The 18988-nt window shown below is 44.2% G+C and overlaps 2 protein-coding genes across 8 annotated transcripts in view; both read right to left on the reverse strand.

Moving 5' to 3' along the window:
* KANK2 (KN motif and ankyrin repeat domains 2) overlaps positions 1-13111 on the reverse strand; it is a 46042-nt gene extending 32931 nt beyond the window's left edge. The window contains exon 1 of the mRNA XM_072149554.1: positions 13010-13111. The gene's annotated coding sequence lies outside the window, so the exon portion shown is untranslated. The remainder of the gene's footprint in view (positions 1-13009) is intronic.
* A 4247-nt stretch (positions 13112-17358) lies between these two features.
* DOCK6 (dedicator of cytokinesis 6) overlaps positions 17359-18988 on the reverse strand; it is a 46259-nt gene continuing 44629 nt past the window's right edge. For all 7 annotated transcript variants that reach the window (XM_072149560.1, XM_072149561.1, XM_072149563.1 and 4 more), the window contains 3 exons: positions 18881-18987; positions 18455-18622; positions 17359-18374 (listed from right to left, as the gene is read on the reverse strand). In XM_072149560.1, the coding sequence (XP_072005661.1) occupies positions 18332-18374; positions 18455-18622; positions 18881-18987 (318 nt within the window). In that variant the 3' untranslated portion in view covers positions 17359-18331. The remainder of the gene's footprint in view (positions 18375-18454; positions 18623-18880; position 18988) is intronic.

Raw genomic sequence — 18988 nt, forward strand, 5'->3', positions numbered from 1 at the left:
ACAACGCCCATTGGACACAAGGTCACGGCCCACTTCCCAAGGGGTGGCAAGGGGACGCCCGTAAGATATTCTTAGCCACATTCATTCACATGACTCTTATATATATATTCTTCAGAGACTTATGAGAGTTGTGGAATCTGTGACATTATTATTAACAACGCAGAGGGTGGGGTGTTGTAAAATTGCCATTTAACGCAACATCTGCAGAAAGCAAGAAGTTTATTATGGTTTTAAAGTCCTATATTACAACCATAGAAAATTAGGTGGGGGATGAAGCGGACAACATCTTACAAAGGGTCTCCAGTATATAAACGTATTGACAAAAGTGTGACCAATGTCTCCTGCAGGCTGGTGCTGCCCTTTAAAGAGGAGCTTGAGCATGATGTAGATGAATGTGTTGCTTAGTAACAGTGCCCATCGGTCCTCGGTGACAATGCTGAATCTCCAAAGACCAGGCCAAATCATATGTTGTTATAAGCATATACCAAAATATCAGTTCTCACTCAGGGGAAATGTTCTACATTGCAGCGCTGGGGTCCCGGGTTCGATTCCCACCCAGGTCAACATCTGCAAAGAGTTTGTATGTTCTCTCCGTGTTTGCGTGGGTTTCCTCCGGGTACTCCGGTTTCCTCCCACACTCCAAAATATACTGGTAGGTTGTTTAGATTGTGAGCCCCATGGGGACAGGGACCAGTTTGATATGCTTTGTGCAGCGCTGTGTAATCTGTGTGCGCTATATAAATTAATAATAATAATAATTCTTTAAGGGAAGATGGACCCCAGGACGTTCCATGATCTGTCATAAAAAAAACTTTATTTCTTTATTTTGAAGACAGCAGTAGACATCCCAGGGCTACATAAAAGGTCATCACGAAACTTACAGTATTGAGAGTAGAGAAAGACATGCAAGAGAGAAACAGAGAGTAAAGATGAAAGGCAGGAGAGAGAACATGGAAAAGAAAGAGCAACATATAAGAGATAAAGAAAAGAGGAGATAGGAGACAAGAGCAAGAAAAAAGAGAAGAACAAAAGAAGAGCTTGAGGAGAGAGTGACGAGAGAAGAGACAGAGTGAAGAAATGAGAACAGGAGAAGATGGAAGGGAGGAGAGAATGAAAAGAAAACTAAGCAACAAAAGAGAAGACAGAAAAAAAAGAGTATAGAGATAAGACTGAGAAGAAAGAAGGAAGTAAGGCAAAGAAGAGAAAGGAAGAAGAGAAGAGCAAGAAAAGAAGAGAAGAGAAGAGCAAGGAAGGAGAGCAAAGGCAAGAGGAAGAGAATTAAAAGAGATGATGAAGGGTGATCGAACATCATCTCAGGAAAAGAGAGCAGAAGAAAAAAGGAGATAAGATAAAGATATACAAGTGAGAAACAGAGAGAGAGAGAGATAGATGAAAGACATCAAAAGAGGAGAATGAGGAGACAGAAGATGAGACTGAGAGGAGGGAAAGAAAAGAGGGGAAAGTGAGAAGGCAAAGGAAGAGACAAGAGAGAAAAGGGAAGCAAGAAAAAGCAGAGCAGGAGAAGAGTTAGAATAGAGAGGTGAGAGAATGAATAGAAGAGAGATAAAAAGAAAACTGAGCGAGAAAAGAAGACAGCAAAAAAAGAAAATAGATAGTGATAGGACAGAAAGAAAGCAGGAAGGAAATAGAAAGAAAAGAAAAGCAAGAGATTAAAGAGAGGTGAGTTAGAGATTATTGAAGAGGAGAGAAATAAAGAGTGGATAGCGATAGGGGAGCGGGAGAAGATAAAAGATAGTTATGAGAGAGTGAAGAAGAAAAAATTGAAGAGAAACAGTCAGCAAAAGAGAGACACAAATACAAGAAAGGAAAAAAAAAGAATTAGAGGAAAGAAACAGAAGTTATAAGAAACGGAAGAAAAGTGAGAAAACTGCAAGAAATGATAGAGAGATAAAATAGAGTAACAAGAGAAGAGCGAAGTGATAGAAGAGAGAGGTGCGGAATAAAGGTAAAGAGGTAGAGAAAGGGGGAGGAGGGAGAAGACATGAGATATGAGAGATCTATCCATGTTCTGTCTCCGCAGTCTCTAGACGTGCAGCGTCCTGTGTCAGTCTCTATCATCTCATCTCTCCCTCATGCAGTGACAGTCATGGTGGTGCCCTCAGAGCCGTGCGTGTGTAAGTCACCCACCAGAAACACCACCGCCTCCTCCATATACCACCATGTAATAGAGACAGCTCCCCCTTATGGACCACGTTGGTTATTTGTCCACAGTATGAAGATGCACCTTTCTACCACCCTACCACCATGTGCCCATGCCCCCTTCAGGCGTTGGTATTAATAGTGTTCCATAGGAGGGAGCTATAATGGTGTCAGTCTTTGTGGAAGACATAAGTCCAATAACTTGTATGAATGTGGCCCCCTGTATAATCCGCAGCCCCCCATTGTGGGTAACATACACATCGTAGAGGTGCAGGTTGCTGGGTGCACAGTGAGTTAATCCTCTGAGTGAGGAGATAAGAAGCAGCAGGGTCTCGGAGGAAGAATGTCAGGGGCCGACTCTCCTTATTAGGGCTGATCTGCTGGTATCTACACGAGCCTGGAATTCAGAGCATCACAACTCAATGTGTAACACAAACCTCCTGTTGTCACGCAGCACTAATACACTGTGACCCGTACTAATTATATTACCCGTGCCTAATATCCTATATACTCGGACAATGGGGGCAATGTGGCCTCAGACAGAGTACCCCTCATAGAGGTCATTCTTGTTACAGTGACCCATTTACACTATAAATGGAGACTTTTCCACATCTACACTCTACAGGGATGATGGAGATAAGGACCCTTAGAGAGATGGTGGTGAAAAAATTCTGCATGGCTGAGATTGTGTGGCCATTGACTACAATGTGCCCCTTCACATTATCTGATTTGATAATGTTAAATTTGATAACCTAAATGACGTACATCCAAATTATGTTGACTAAAAAGAAATCTGTATAGAAGAGCAAGGACCTCAGAGCTGCACACATATTGGGGCACCTAAAGATTTTGGAATACCAGCCATCTTAACATAAGAGTATACTACTGCCAGAAAATGTAGGAAAGTTTCTAAGATCTATGAAAACCACATGTGAGGTGCGGCCTGCAGGTCATACACAACTTTCACATTCACCCATCAGCTGTGAGACGGTCTGTGGCCCCCTTCTTGTGTTTACGCCCATATCTGATAATTTATTGCTGGGATTGCACATCTTAATGGGAATTTCTAGGATATGTTTATAACTCAGGACAAGCTGGGCCGTTGGTGAGGCTCCGGATGGAGCAGAGAAACCGGTAACCTGAGTCCTTCAGACAAACAGCTGGAAGTAGTCTGGTACCCAAGGAGGGGGATGGTGGGGGCTTCTCATGGCAGACGGGAAGAAACAGGAAAAGACTTGAGGGGGCTGTAAGGTACAGTCAGAGATGTCGGGAAGAAATATTCATGTGAGGGTGCAACTTGCTTGTACTAAAATTTGTGTCAATATAGGGCTGATATTGTATGGATTGTCAACTTTCCAGGATTCCTACAGCGAAAACTATTGGCATGGTTAGAGATTACATTGCATCCTGGGAAGTGGTCCATTATCAATGAGATATTTACAAGGGGACACCATGATGAGAAAGTGTAGACTACCTCTACAAGCCTAAGGTAAGCGGTAATAGCCACAGAGCAACTATAGTTCCACCTAATTTTACCTAACACCGTCCCTACTCCGGTGGACAGTGTGTAGGTCTTTTCTACTATAGAACACACACATATCATGTTCTCCATGTGTTATGCAGCCCCCTGTGTTATTCCTGACACCGTGCAAACAAGGGGAAGTATCCTGCCGGGTCTAAGCGTCACTGCCCTGCCTGTCCCCGCTGTGTCACTCCGAATAAAAACAACTGATGTCACCATGTTATGGCGAAAAACATGCACTCCAGCCTACGGAACTTATGACAAGTCAAGTTTTCAACTAGTAAATAACATGAGCCTTCGAAATGTGTCATAGACCAACCCAACATGAAAATTCAGAGGCATTCAGCAAGAAATGTCTTCCCACCTAGTAGTATTGAATACAGCAGACCCAAGATCGTCAACTCTGAAGATCAGCTCTCCTTGGGAGGTTTCTCTTCCACCATTGGTACCTAATCTTCACAAAAAACTTCTACCCTGTGACTTTATTATTTCTACATATCACCTCCTACTCCGAGTCATGAGTCCACACTTCTCTAATCCATCCCTCCCTCCTTATTTCCATAAATCACCACCTACACCGTTCCATTGTCAGTCCTAAAGTATTTCAGCATCATGTCCTTTTCATTCCATGTCCTCCTCATCTTCTCAACTTTATCACTACCTTCTACACATCTCCATTAGTTCTGTAGCAACTTCCCGTAGCTCTGTAGCCTACACATTGTCCACTGTCCTCCATAACTTTCTTCTCAAAGTTACTCCATCTTGTTCTGTAGGCAACACATCATCTACTATCTTCCATTATGCCATTCTCTCATAAAGCTTTCCTTTTGTTTTACCACTTCTTTCTTATTCCCATACAACAGTGATGGCGAACCTTTTAGCGGCTGAGTGCCCAAACTGCAACCCAAACCCCAACCAAAAATTAAAACAGTAACTTTCTGTTCCCCAACGACGTTCGATCATATTGGCCTACTGAGGACAAGATGGGAAATTCGCAGTGTCCCTCTGTACTCAGTGAATCGTGGGGCCAACAGAAGGTCCTCCAAAGATAAGTAAGTATCACTTTAATATATGACTGAAAGCAGCATCTTTTAAGTTGCTTGGAACTGCAGGAAGATTCTTAGAGTCCTGTCTGGTGTCCTGGGGTGATGGCCCGAGTGCCCACAAAAAGGGCTGTTAGTGCCGCCTCTGGCACCCGTGCCATAGGTTCGCCACCACTGCCATATAACATATAGTTTTAAACTTACTTCTCATTCCCACATGCAATCATCTACACTGCTCTTACTTCCATCCCATTCCAACATACTACTACCTCTCACATCTTTATTTATATAGCGCCATCATATTCTACAGCGCTTTATGAACCACTTATTTCCACAAAAATTTACAATTCCTACATAATTCTTTATACATCACTTCCTTCTTACTCCCAGACAGTGCCATCAACATAACTATAGCACTTCTTTCCGATTCCTAGTTCTCATCCTGTGCCAGACCAAAACTTCTCCTACATATAAATCAATTGACTCCACTCTATTACTATCTTATCCTACATATAACTTAATTTACACCGGATCACTTCCATCTCTTCCTTATACCTCAGTCTCCAGTGCTCTACCAATACCTCCTCATCCATATACCTCAGTCTCTATTGCTCTACCAATACCTCCTCATACATATACCTCAGTCTCTATTGCTCTACCAATACCTCCTCACACATATGCCTCAGTCTCCATTGCTCTACCAATATCTTCTCATACATATACCTCAGTCTCCAATGCTCTACCAATACCTCCTCATACATATACCTCAGTCTACATTGCTCTACCAATACCTCCTCATACATATTGGTAGAGCATTGGAGACAGAGGCATATGTATGAGAAGTTATTGGTAGAGCAATGGAGACTGAGGTATATGTATGAGAAGTTATTAGTAGAGCAGTGGAGACTGAGGCATAGGTATGAGGAGGTATTGGTAGAGCAATGTAGACTGAGGTATATGTATGAGGAGGTATTGGTAGAGCAATGGAGACTGAGCTATATGTATGAGGAGGTAATGATAGAGCAATGGAGACTGAGGTATACGGAAGAGATGGAAGTGATCCTTCTAGTTCTTTACAATATGTCCACCATATCCTTCTGATCTCTGGCTTTGACACAACTCCATCACTCCAGTCCTTAGTTTTTCCATTCCTTCTCCTCTCCTTCCCAGGCTCATTTCTTAAGTCTCAGACACTCATTCTTCTCATGACTCATATTTTCCCCCATAACAATCCCTCTCATGAGAAATCCAGATAAAACACTCGGCCACATGACACCTTATCTATAGAAGCTCAGCTACTTTCCAGTAACATGTGATCTTGTCTTAGAAACCTCCTCCCAAAATAAAAGACGATAACAAATCTACACAACTTCTGTAAATTTAATTCTAGAGAAGGGATAATAGGGAAAGTCATGGGATGTAGCTCCTTCTTGTGTCTAGAAGAGACACAAGCCTCATGGCTTTGAGATGTTCCTCAAGAGCTTTAGACCTATCTTTAGACTTGTAGTATATAGAGGAGGCTACCAGTAAATATATGTAGAAGAATACTAATTTGTTTTTACTAGATGTCTGCAGAACCTGACTCAAATCAGGAAAAATCTAACAGGAAAGATTCACACCTCAAGACACTGAAAGGAAGCGTCAACTTTCTTCCTCTGACTAATTGGTTCTGGGAGTGTGATAAAAGAGGTGTAATTACTATAGTGTTACCCACCTGTCACTGCTCAGTGTCATCACCCCCACCCCCTGTCTACAAACCACGTGCCATATCTCATCAGCCTTACTACATACTCCACAGCTGCTGCCAGACCTGCAGAGCATTGCGACTATGACAGATCATGATCTGCATCCAATCCTAATCCTCCTCTATACACCAAAGGAATACAGTTGGAGATTTTTGGGCACACCTTTCAATATATTGTACAAATAATACCGCTAGATGGGACAAAAATAATGTGCCATGTAGTTGCCACAGGACATTTGACCTCCCTGTCATCTAAAAAGTTTTCTAGACAAACATCTGCTGCCCGTCCACCATTTTGTGTGTGTTTGCAGCCTCATACACACACATACTATAAACAGCTCTGCCATCATATTTTTCTTTTTCAATATTTTGTATTTAAAGTCGTATTTCAGTTTCGTTCATTACAGTATTCACGTTCTCCCCAAAAGTCCCAGTTTCTCCTTGAATCCATCTCTGGCTTTCCTCCTATCTTATTTCCTTTTCCTAACTCTGTTTTCTTTTCTGATTTCAACCAACTTCTCCTGTGATCCCGGATTCCCCCCTCTTCCCTAAGCTTCACATTTCACCCAGGACAGGGCGGAGGGCCCAGACTACAGGAGTGAGCTCAACATCTGTTTTCCAGATGTACTCACACCCAACTGTGCCCTCCTACCTGCATCCTAGAGGGGGATCTGCTAACAGCCCTCCATCATCTCTCCTGAAATACCCCGTGACATCTTATTACAGTAACCCGGCTCCTGATCCCTTATTGCCCCTGTAACATCTTATTACAGTAACCCGGCTCCTGATCCTCTTATTACCCCTGTAACATCTTATTACAGTAACCCGGCTCCTTATCCTCTTATTACCCCTCTAACATCTTATTACAGTAACCCGGCTCCTGATCCTCTTATTACCCCTGTAACATCTTATTACAGTAACCCGGCTCCTGATCCTCTTATTACCCCTGCAACATCTTATTACAGTAACCCGGTTCCTGATCCCCTTATTACCCATGTAACATCCTATTACAGTAACCCGGCTCCTGATCCCCTTATTACCCCTGTAACTTCTTATTACAGTAACCCGGCTCCTGATCCTCTTATTACCCTGTAACATCTTATTACAGTAACCCGGCTCCTGATCCTCTTATTACCCCTGTAACATCTTATTACAGTAACCCGGCTCCTGATCCCTTATTGCCCCTGTAACATATTATTACAGTAACCCGGCTCCTGATCCCCTTATTACCCTGTCACATCTTATTACAGTAACCCGGCTCCTGATCCTCTTATTACCCCTGTAACATCTTATTACAGAAACCCGGCTCCTGATCCCCTTATTACCCTGTAACACCTTATTACAGTAACCCGGCTCCTGATCCTCTTATTACCCTGTAACATCTTATTACAGTCACCCGGCTCCTGATCCTCTTATTACCCCTGTAACATCTTATTACAGTAACCCGGTTCCTGATCCTCTTAATACTCCTGTAACATCTTATTACAGTAACCCGGCTCCTGATCCTCTTATTACCCCTGTAACATCTTATTACAGTAACCCGGCTCCTGATCCTCTTATTACCCCTGTAACATCTTATTACAGTAACCCGGCTCCAGATCCTTTTATTACCCCGGTAACATCTTATTACAGTAACCCGGCTCCTGCTCCTCTTATTACCCCTGTAACATCTTATTACAGTAACCCGGCTCCTGATCTTCTTATTACCCCTGTAACATCTTATTACAGTAACCCGGCTCCTGATCCTCTTATTACCCCTGTAACATCTTATTACAGTAACCCGGCACCTGATCCTCTTATTACCCCTGAAACATCTTATTACAGTAACCCGGCTCCAGATCCTCTTATTACCCCTGTAACATCTTATTACAGTAACCCGGCTCCTGATCCCCTTATTACCCCTGTAACATCTTATTACAGTAACCCGGCTCCTGATCCTCCTATTACCCATTTAACATCTTATTACAGTAACCCGGCTCCTGATCCTCTTATTACCCATTTAACATCTTATTACAGTAACCCGGCTCCTGATCCTCTTATTACCCATTTAACATCTTATTACAGTAACCCGGCTCCTGATCCTCTTATTACCCATTTAACATCTTATTACAGTAACCCGGCTCCTGATCCTCTTATTACCCTGTAACATCTTATTACAGTAACCCTGCTCCTGATCCTCTTATTACCCCTGTAACATCTTATTACAGTAACCCGGCTCCTGATCCTCTTATTACCCCTGTAACATCTTATTACAGTAACCCGGCTCCTGCTCCTCTTATTACCCCTGTAACATCTTATTACAGTAACCCGGCTCCTGATCTTCTTATTACCCCTGTAACATCTTATTACAGTAACCCGGCTCCTGATCCTCTTATTACCCCTGTAACATCTTATTACAGTAACCCGGCTCCTGATCCTCTTATTACCCCTGTAACATCTTATTACAGTAACCCGGCTCCTGATCCTCTTATTACCCCTGTAACATCTTATTACAGTAACCCGGCTCCTGATCCTCTTATTACCCCTGTAACATCTTATTACAGTAACCCGGCTCCTGATCCTCTTATTACCCCTGTAACATCTTATTACAGTAACCCGGCTCCTGATCCTCTTATTACCCCTGTAACATCTTATTACAGTAACCCGGCTCCTCATCCTCTTATTACCCCTGTAACATCTTATTACAGTAACCCGGCTCCTGATCCCCTTATTACCCCTGTAACATCTTATTACAGTAACCCGGCTCCTGATCCTCCTATTACACCCGGCTCCTGATCCTCTTATTACCCCAGTAACAACTTATTACAGTAACCCGGCTCCAGATCCTCTTATTACCCCTGTAACATCTTATTACAGTAACCCGGCTCCTGATCCTCTTATTACCCCTGTAACATCTTATTACAGTAACCCGGCTCCTGATCCTCTTATTACCCCTGTAACATCTTATTACAGTAACCCGGCTCCTGATCCCCTTATTACCCCTGTAACATCTTATTACAGTAACCCGGCTCCTGATCCTCCTATTACACCCGGCTCCTGATCCTCTTATTACCCCAGTAACAACTTATTACAGTAACCCGGCTCCAGATCCTCTTATTACCCCTGTAACAACTTATTACAGTAACCCGGCTCCTGATCTTCTTATTACCCCTGTAACATCTTATTACCTGGGGTGAAGTGACAATCACAGCCATGTATCTGCATCATTACACAGTCCAGAAGACTAGTCATTCCTGAAGCGCACATCATATCTCTCCCCATGTTTTATAGGGCCACGTCTCGCTTAGCAGTTACTCCTTATATAGTGCACTGCGCTCTTCCTGCAGATTTATGTCCCTCAGTGCTTCCATATCTACATTATCCAGACTCGTTAGTTTAGCCATTAAACATGTACATGTTCCAGATCCTATATATCCAGATAATTTCATGTATTGTCAATAATAAATCTCAGCAGTTGTCAAATTATTGGGAGCAATAAACATCTCTATGGAAGTGACAGCCTGTTATGGTGCGAGTGCTGTATTTTGGTATTATTAGGGCACTGTATGGCGATATTATTTAGCCACCATATCTATGTATCGCATGTATTGTCCACTGTACGGAGATATTGGTCCTTCACAAACCTTGTCAAGAGCACCACCTATGCAGCTTCCCTGGGGCCCTGGTGGGACAGGCCCTCAGATATGAGCTGGGCGTATATAACAACTAATGTTCTGTTGGCAAGGTCTGAACAGCGCTCTGGGTAAACTGAGTCATTCTGGGATTAAAACTTTTCTATAATTTTTTGTCAGCTTAAATTTCTGAAGGTGTCTAAAGCTGTGACAGAATCCAACGACAATCCAACATCAGTAACGAGGGATGTCGGTGCCAGAAGAAAGAGAAAATTCATCTTAATACAAGCTGGGTAATGCTCTGATTCACCTGCGGGGGCAGTGTAGGAAAATGGAACACTAATACAAGAGGTTGATCGGCTTCTTTGAAGGGATTTTCCATAGCAGACGATCCCTTTAAAGTTCAGACGCTATCAATTAGATTTTATATTCCAGTTCTGTATGAAAGTGACCCATATATGTGTATATTTGTTAGTAGATTGAATGTTTTATGTTACCTGCACAGATGTCCATCCCCTGCCTATATAACATCTGCTTTACACACCAGTATTCCCGATTATTGCATTGGATTATTCCACATATAATTTGAATTATTACGGCATCGGAGTCCAGAGTTAGAATCCAGACACGGACCCTCGGGAAACATGAATGCATTAGTCTATAAACAGCGCCGTTGCCCGCTGTACCGTACCGTAGTGGCAGTTCACGGGGATAGGGGGAGGAGGTGAGCGCAGCTCACCCCCACCCCTCTCCATAGGAAGATATGGCGCATGGCGCCGTACTGCGGAGAAAGATAGGACATGTCCTATCTTTTTCCGGGGTACGGAGCGGTACGGTGCCACACGTGTGCGGTTGGGCGCCGTCTATGGGGGACGTATATCGGCCATATATATGTCAACCATATATACGTCCCCCATACGGCAGTGTGAATGTAGCCTTAAACTGCAATACCCGACACAACCTATCGCTGTTTTCAGAAGATGGCAGCCATGTTTCTCTAAACCCTGGGCCAGCCCTGTCAGGGGTGTACATCTCAGCGACGCAGCACCTGTGGACCACTCATCAAAATTTCAATGGGTCTTCACTTACAAGCTTATTGGGAATATTTTGGTGTCATAATGGGGGCCTTACACAAATTCGGGTATGCCGTGTCATAAATTACCACTTATAGTTAGGCCCTAGTGTGGTAACTATGGTAACTATAGGGTCATGGTAAGAAACTAGGCCCAGATTGGTGAGTCCATTCCTGAATCCAGTCCTATAGTCACTTCCGTCTTATTATAAAGAATCAATTATTAAAAACACCCTGAAATGGTTAAAAGGATAAAACATGGGGACGAGGCCTTCAAGTCTTGTGGAAAATTGAATAAGATTCCAGTTTTGTGTCTCCTGTGGCGGAAATGACCAGGCCCCTGGAGCGAGCGCTAGATGTTTATTGTTAATGCGGCCCCGGCCGGACCCCGCTGAGCCACAGCAACGCAGCATAACCCTAAATAGGGTGTTACAGATGTAGCAGAGCTGAATGTGTCATGTGCTATGTGATATAACATTTTGTATAGTCAAGTAGCAAACTCAGCTCTGCTACATCTGAATTCAGCCTCATTTGTAGAAAGTAATCAGGTTTTCTGTGTAATACATTTTGGTCTGTAATATTGTGCATTTTGTCACCTCAGCCGCGTACATTATATAGGATTTGCAGCCGATCCCCTTCTTCGGCCCTCCATAAACTCCCCAGAACTCTACACACACCCAAAACTCAACTCTCCAGCTCTGCCTCCCAAATCTGTGCTGCTCTCACTTACTTCAGCCGCCCCAACCCACATAAGTGAATTTCACATCTAAAAAAACATTGGCACAGCATATAATGAGCTACAGATGTAGCAGTGCTGGGTTTGTCACTTGGCACAGCTCATTATTCCTAAATAACTATGTGATATATGAGCTTTTACATAGGACTGCAGCTAATGCAAAATATTAACCTGATCCCAGAAATCCCTGAAAGACAGAGTCAGCTCTGCTACATCTGCACAACCTTTACTGTGGGTGGGTCTGCACGAGTCCCACAGAAAAATCTGGAATTCATCATCTTCTATACGGTCTCTTTTTGGTTATCCACCCAGCTATGTCTGTGGACCAAGGCGTGAGAGTAGATTGTCAGCCTCTATGGTTCAGTCACTATGCGCCAAGGCATAATATCCAGTCAGTTATAATACTCCATATAATCTCTACACCATTATACAAGTTATTATAGGACGGCGCTAATACTTCTGCAACAGAGTCTTATACTTATTTTGGGGAGTAATCTTCTTAATTCTACAGGAAAGACCCATGGGGGGCATCATAGAAGTACGTACATACAGAGCCCCCTCTGCAGAGCATTGCATTAATAATCACACCCCACGTCACACACCGGTCCCCTCTGCAGAGCGTTGCATTAATAATCACACCCCATGTCACACACTGGTCAAATTTGCAGAGCGTTGCATTAATAATCGCACCCCATGTCACATACTGGTCCCCTCTGCAGAGCGTTGCATTAATAATCGCACCCCATGTCACACACTGGTCCCCTCTGCAGAGCGTTGCATTAATAATCGCACCCCATGTCACACACTGGTCCCCTCTTCAGAGCATTGCATTAATACTCACAGCCCATTTTGCACACAATCTCCTCTGCAGAGCTTTACATTAATAATCACTCCCCATGTCCCACACCGGTCCCCTCTGCAGAGCATTGCACATCCACCAGCACATCTGGTTCTAGTTAGCGATCCTCCAAAATATCCATCCCAATTCTAGGGGTGTGGGTTTTCAAAAATAGCCACGCTGGCATCTACCCCCCCTCCAACCCCCATTATAGAGAGTTACCCCCCTTCCCGATTTGTACTCTATAGGTATTAAAAGTGACCCGATTTTTCTTAAAACTCACCCCAAATTCTCAGTCCAGTGTTCCAGCGCTCTCTCCCTGTGACTTCTCTCTTCTGCTAAATCCCTCGGCTTCCAAACTCCAACCTCTCAGTGAGACCCCCCCTCTGTCTACCCCAACCCCACCCCCCTCATCTGCACATCTCTTAAAGGGACAGGCGTGGGGTCTGCAGGATGGAATTAGAGAAATAAGACATGAGAGGAGGTTATATGATGTGAGATTATTACGAGATGTCGGGGGGGGGGGGGTGTCATATGATGTGTGACTACAAGCAGTCATGAGTGATGTGCATTCACAAAATAAAACCACGTTATACAGATAATATGTACATCATGTGTGATAAAATTATCATGAGCCTCTGTCTGTACAGGATGAATGAGCAACAATAATTGAATAAAATAGCAGGGCTTTTTATTTTTTTTTTTAGAGAAACAGCGCCCCTACTTGCCTAGTGGCTGTGTTTGGTATTGCAGTTTTGACCACATTTTAATGACGGATAGAAGACATCAGCTGTGTTTTTTTATGTTATCTATTAACAAAACCTTATGTGATCCCTGACATTTAAAGGGATATTCTAAGCTTTACATTTTCTTTTTAAATCCATCATGTCAGTATATATACCGTAATCATCATGAAACTGGCCAGGGGTCGGGGTAAGACTACCCATTGGCTGTTCAAATAGACCACAGTGCTGCAGCCTCTTCACTCCTAGACAAGCACAGCGCCATACAATGTATAGTGGTTGAGCTTGGTATTGCAAGAAATAATATTTTTTTTTCACTTTTGAAACATGGGGAGTTAAATCATTCTTTATTCTGCCATAGTCTTTAAGGGGTTCCTGTACTATGCTGACTTATGGGCCCCATAAATAGGGCAGTGTTTATGAATATTTTGATGTTACATAATCCCTTTTAAGCCCATAGTGAAGAAAAGTAGGTCTTCCTTTCTGGAGGACCATGAAATGATTGATTCTAGTGGGAGCAGTGTAATACCTCATTTGTCCTACGGAGGCACTGCAGGGAGATTGAACATTTCATTAACAAGTCTATTAACTCAGTGCCTGCTGGTCCAGGAAAAGTCGCCGCTCATTGAACAACAGTAAGGGCATGCTGGGAGTTGTAGTGCCGCAAGAGCTGGGAAGATGACACAACTCGAACATCAAATGTCACAAGGATTGAAGAAACCAATAAAAAATTCTGGGAGTAGTCGGAAAATACAAGTCTTACGGATGTTTTTGCCAACTTTATTTTATGTGCCCTATAAGAGCGGCCGCCAAAACCAGAATGACTGGCAACTCCTCCAATACCCAACCCTGCAGTGCTGGAGGGGAGGACCCCGGGCAGGATGCGGTCCTATCGGATGGGGTTAAATCTTGTGTATACAAGATCTGGAAATCAGGAGGTGAACGGAGCAGCACGGAGTATTTCAGAGGAGACTTGTGCTGATCATGTGACAGCGCGGTCACACGCATCCATGTTTCAAAGTGTCCATTCACACAGTTACCCGAGCAGCACAGAGTATTTAAGGAGAGGCGTCTGCTTGGAGAAATACAGAGACCTGACAACTCATGTGATTATAGAGACACGACTGTATAAAACAGTGATGTTTACATGATGTCACAATGAAAGGAATAGAGTACGAGAGCAGCACAGAGTATTTCAGGAGACCTATATGACCATGTTATAGTATCTATATGGCAGTGCTACGATGGGGTTGCTTGTATGAGGAACAGCCTACCACAGCAGCACAGAGTATTTCAGGAGACATATCAGCTTACAGTGGGTACAGAAAGTATTCAGACCCCTTTACATTTTTCACTCTGTTTCATTGCAGGCAATTGGCAAGATCGAAATTTTTCTTTTTTATAACTAATTAATGTACAATCTGCCCCCCTCCTGCCAGAACAAAACAGACATGTAGATATTTTTGCTAATTTATTAAACAAGAAAAACTGAAATCTCCCCTGGAGAGAAGTTTTCGGCCCCCGGGGATAAGGATTCAGCCCCTTTGCTCAGTGTTGAGTAGAAGCGGCTTTGGAGTTGGTGCAGCCAGGAGTCTTCCTGGGAGTCCTGGATTTGGGGGATCCTCTCCAGTTTCCTCGGGTTGGTTGGATGAATCTTGGTGGAGGCCATTTTCATGTCTCTCCATTGGGTTTAGGTCCGGACTCTGGTTGGGCCGGTCAGGAATGGTCACAGAGATGTTCTGGAGCCTCTGCTGTGTTATTAGCTGTGATCTTAGGGTCATTGTCTTGTCGGAAGGTTCGGCCCAGTCTGAGGTCCGGAGCATCTGGAAGAGGTTTTCATCCAGGATATTTCTATACTTGGCTGCATTCTTCTTTCCTCCCATTACCCCCGGTGGTCCTGTCCCCCCCATAGCCTGATGCTGCCCCCTATGTGTCACTGCTGGGATTGTATTTGGCAGGTGATGAGCGGCGCCGGGCTTTCTCTTAACACCAGAAAGTTAAATCCACGTCTCATCAGAGCAGAGAATCTTATTTCACACATTAATGAGCTAAAAAATTTTACTTTTTTTTTTTTCTTTCCAGTTGGCTTCAATGAATCAAAGAATGAAGACTGAATACTTTCCTCAGCCGCTGTATTATTGTATGAGAGGAGAAGCTTTCAGGCTGCACATATAAGGAGCAGGGCACCACAGCAGCACAGAGTATTTCAGGGTTTTGTGGTAGTAGGAGACCTATCGGCTTATATATGACTGTATCATTGCATGTAGTAGTCTGTGTTGTGATGGGGGATGTTTTTAGGCTGCTAGTATAAGGAGCAGGGCACCACAGCAGCACAGAGTATTTCAGTAGATCAGTGTTTTGTGGTAGTAGGAGACCTATCCGCTTATATATGACTGTATCATTGCATGTAGTAGTCTGTGTTGTGATGGGGGATGTTTTTAGGCTGCTAGTATAAGGAGCAGGGTACCACAGCAGCACAGAGTATTTCAGGGTTTTGTGGTAGTAGGAGACCTATCCGCTTATATATGACTGTATCATTGCATGTAGTAGTCTGTGTTGTGATGGGGGATGTTTTTAGGCTGCTAGTATTAGGAGCAGGGCACCACAGCAGCACAGAGTATTTCAGTAGATCAGTGTTTTGTGGTAGTAGGAGACCTATCGGCTTATATATGACTGTATTATAGCATGTAGTAGTCTGTGTTGTGATGGGGGATGTTTTTAGGCTGCTAGTATAAGGAGCAGGGTACCACAGCAGCACAGAGTATTTCAGTAGATAATTGTGCGTCCTCTCATGATACAAGACATTGAGAAGTACAATGCTCAGGCTGGGGGAGAGCTGCTGCTGCGGCCAGTTGCCTTACAGCCAGTGTGATCTGAGGTTTGTAAAGAAGTCATGTATCCTCATCCATTAGTCTGATGTGTGGGGTCTGAGCCCCCCGCAGGCACAGGGACACACAATAGGCCATTTCACAGAGTATAATCAACTCCCCCAGACTGTGGGCGAAGACCGGAGGTCTAACAACACAGCCCTGTGACCACTACCGCCCCCACCAGGAGAAACCAGATTCACTTTCTGCAGATTATTGCACCTCCCGTTATACAGATCTCAGCGGCAGGGTGTAATTATGAAGGGGTAAAAATGGCTCCTGTGTGACGGACGCGGTAATGACTAGAAGGAGGCGTCATCTTGGCTGGATCGGAAGTAACGGATCATAACATGAGATCGCAACGTACTAATAATATAGAGGGAAATCACAGGGATTATTATTACCTGCATTCACGGAATAAAAGATTTCAGGAATTATACCAATCATTTACGTGGTGCCCCCCCCCCCCCCCCACCTAAAGGATTGTGAAGACCACATATGCTGTGCACTTTGCTCTACAGCCCCCCTGCTCTGAATGAAAGCTCTTGTCTGCTGCAGCAAGCAAAGAGCATAGCAGTGCGAGGACATGGCCCAAGTACACTCCTGGTATACAAGTCAATATTTCCCAGTCCTGCTGCTACTAACACACGAGAGACATGTGTAACCATACCTTTTCGTGTGTTAGTAGCAGCAGGACTGTGAAAAAATGCTTTTATATTTCATGATTGTACTGAGGCGATGTGTCCAAACTGTGCACACAGTGTAATGATTACACATCACTCCAGGGATTATACCGGAAAACTGGTCAACTCTGCCGATTCATCACTGGAATTTACATTCCCTTTAAGACTTCTTTAGTATTTTCAGAGTAAACATTTTACTAAAAGTTTTTTTTTTTTTTAAATGTAACTTTGTGAGTGAAGACCGAGGAATCACTTAATCTAGTTTTACGTGGCGCCCCCTACTGTAGGAGGTGTGTAGTGCGGGCGTTTATAACAATTAAAGGAGGCGGACTCCACATGGAGGATAAAATAAATACATGTTATTACCAGAATTTTATTACAAAAATAGGCAGTCCACGACATCATGTACACAGCAGGAAGAGACAGCCAGCGCGACCAAAAATCAGTCCACCAATCAGATGCTAGCTTTCATCATCTGATACAACAATGAGATCCAGAATCTGATTGGTTGTTCAGGCCGATGGCTTCGGACCCCCCCCCCCCTCCCCCCCCCTTATATTACAAGTGACCCAGTGTGAGCGAGGGGATTACAGCACGGGGTACAGTGAGTATCCCCAATTATAGGAAAGGTAGAAACTAGTGCAAGAGAACAGCCGATCAGAAGTTTAGAAAACCAGTGATCTGATTGGCTAGCATGGGCAGTGTCCATTGTTAGTGTTTTATTTTCGTAAAAAAAGACCCTATCAACCCCCCCTCCCCTCCCCCCAGATACTGGTCTAAAAGGTTTTTTTTTGGTTGTCCATTTTTGGTTCCCTTGGGTGCAGTTTATCGTCCTATTATAGAATGCAGCCATCCAGCCTGGGGGTCACCCACCCCTCAGGGGCTATAGAAGTCATTACAATGCCCATAAAGATGCCCCCAGCAGGCGGTGTTCCTGAGAGCAGACAGGGGAGACCTTCAGATTCTCTTCTGTCCAGTGGAGATGAGGGCGGAGGAGGCAGCAAATGGAAGGAGTTGTGGAGGCCTAAAAACCCGACACCCAGGTGGGCATCTCAAAACTCCAGGGGACCCCTTAAAATCTCATCATCAGTGCAGCACCAAGTGTCTACCCTTCTCCCACCATTAATATCACGATGCCCCCTACATCCCACCCCATTCCTGATCCTCTGCATTGTTATACCCTCCATGTTCTGCACTAGCTCTACCCACCCTCTTCATATTCATTGGAGCAGTCCTCCACCACAGATGGCGCTGCAGTTCTGCACTCCTTTCAGAAGATCCGGTTCTGAGAATCACCCTCCTGTATATGTCCTCATCCTTCAATCCTGCGGAGACTTGTCCTGGTGAGGGAGTCCCTGGAAGAAGATCAGGTATGGATTATATAGGGTCCGGTCTATACATATGACAACCCGATGGCCCGTGGCTGGCGGTATACCTAGCACTCGTATGGGGGAGCAGGTCAGAGTACAGCTGCGGGATCTTTATGGAGGTCAGCGGGACCAAAGCATCGCGGAGGCGTTGGTAGTTCTTCTCCAGCTCTCGGTGGTATTCCCTCTGATCTGCTCCGATGAGAGTCTTATTTTTGCGCAGGGCATCCTCACACCTGATAACAGGCACAGATACAACATCGTAAGGCAGGACTGATGCCACCCATTACTGGGTCCAACCTAAGAGATGATGGGTCTCCACAAGGTTCTGCCATGGTCTTATGTGCATTCCCCTTCTCTCACCTATGAGTGACACTACCATTGTTGTAGATTAGTGATCACCCCATCATTTATAGCAATTTTACCATTTTTGGGTCCCAAGATCTTCCCAGTGAGCCCTCAAGGTCCCTGCAGTCTTCTTCTTAAGTTCTTACCTCTTGGTGAAGTCTCTGAAGCATAATCGCAGTTTGTTGTGGTGTCTGTACAATCGTGGATCCTCCGGTATCTCGGACAGAAACACTTGAGCCACCTCCAGGGGTCCC

Source organism: Engystomops pustulosus, chromosome 4, assembly GCF_040894005.1.
Source record: "Engystomops pustulosus chromosome 4, aEngPut4.maternal, whole genome shotgun sequence".
NCBI classification, from domain to species: domain Eukaryota; kingdom Metazoa; phylum Chordata; class Amphibia; order Anura; family Leptodactylidae; genus Engystomops; species Engystomops pustulosus.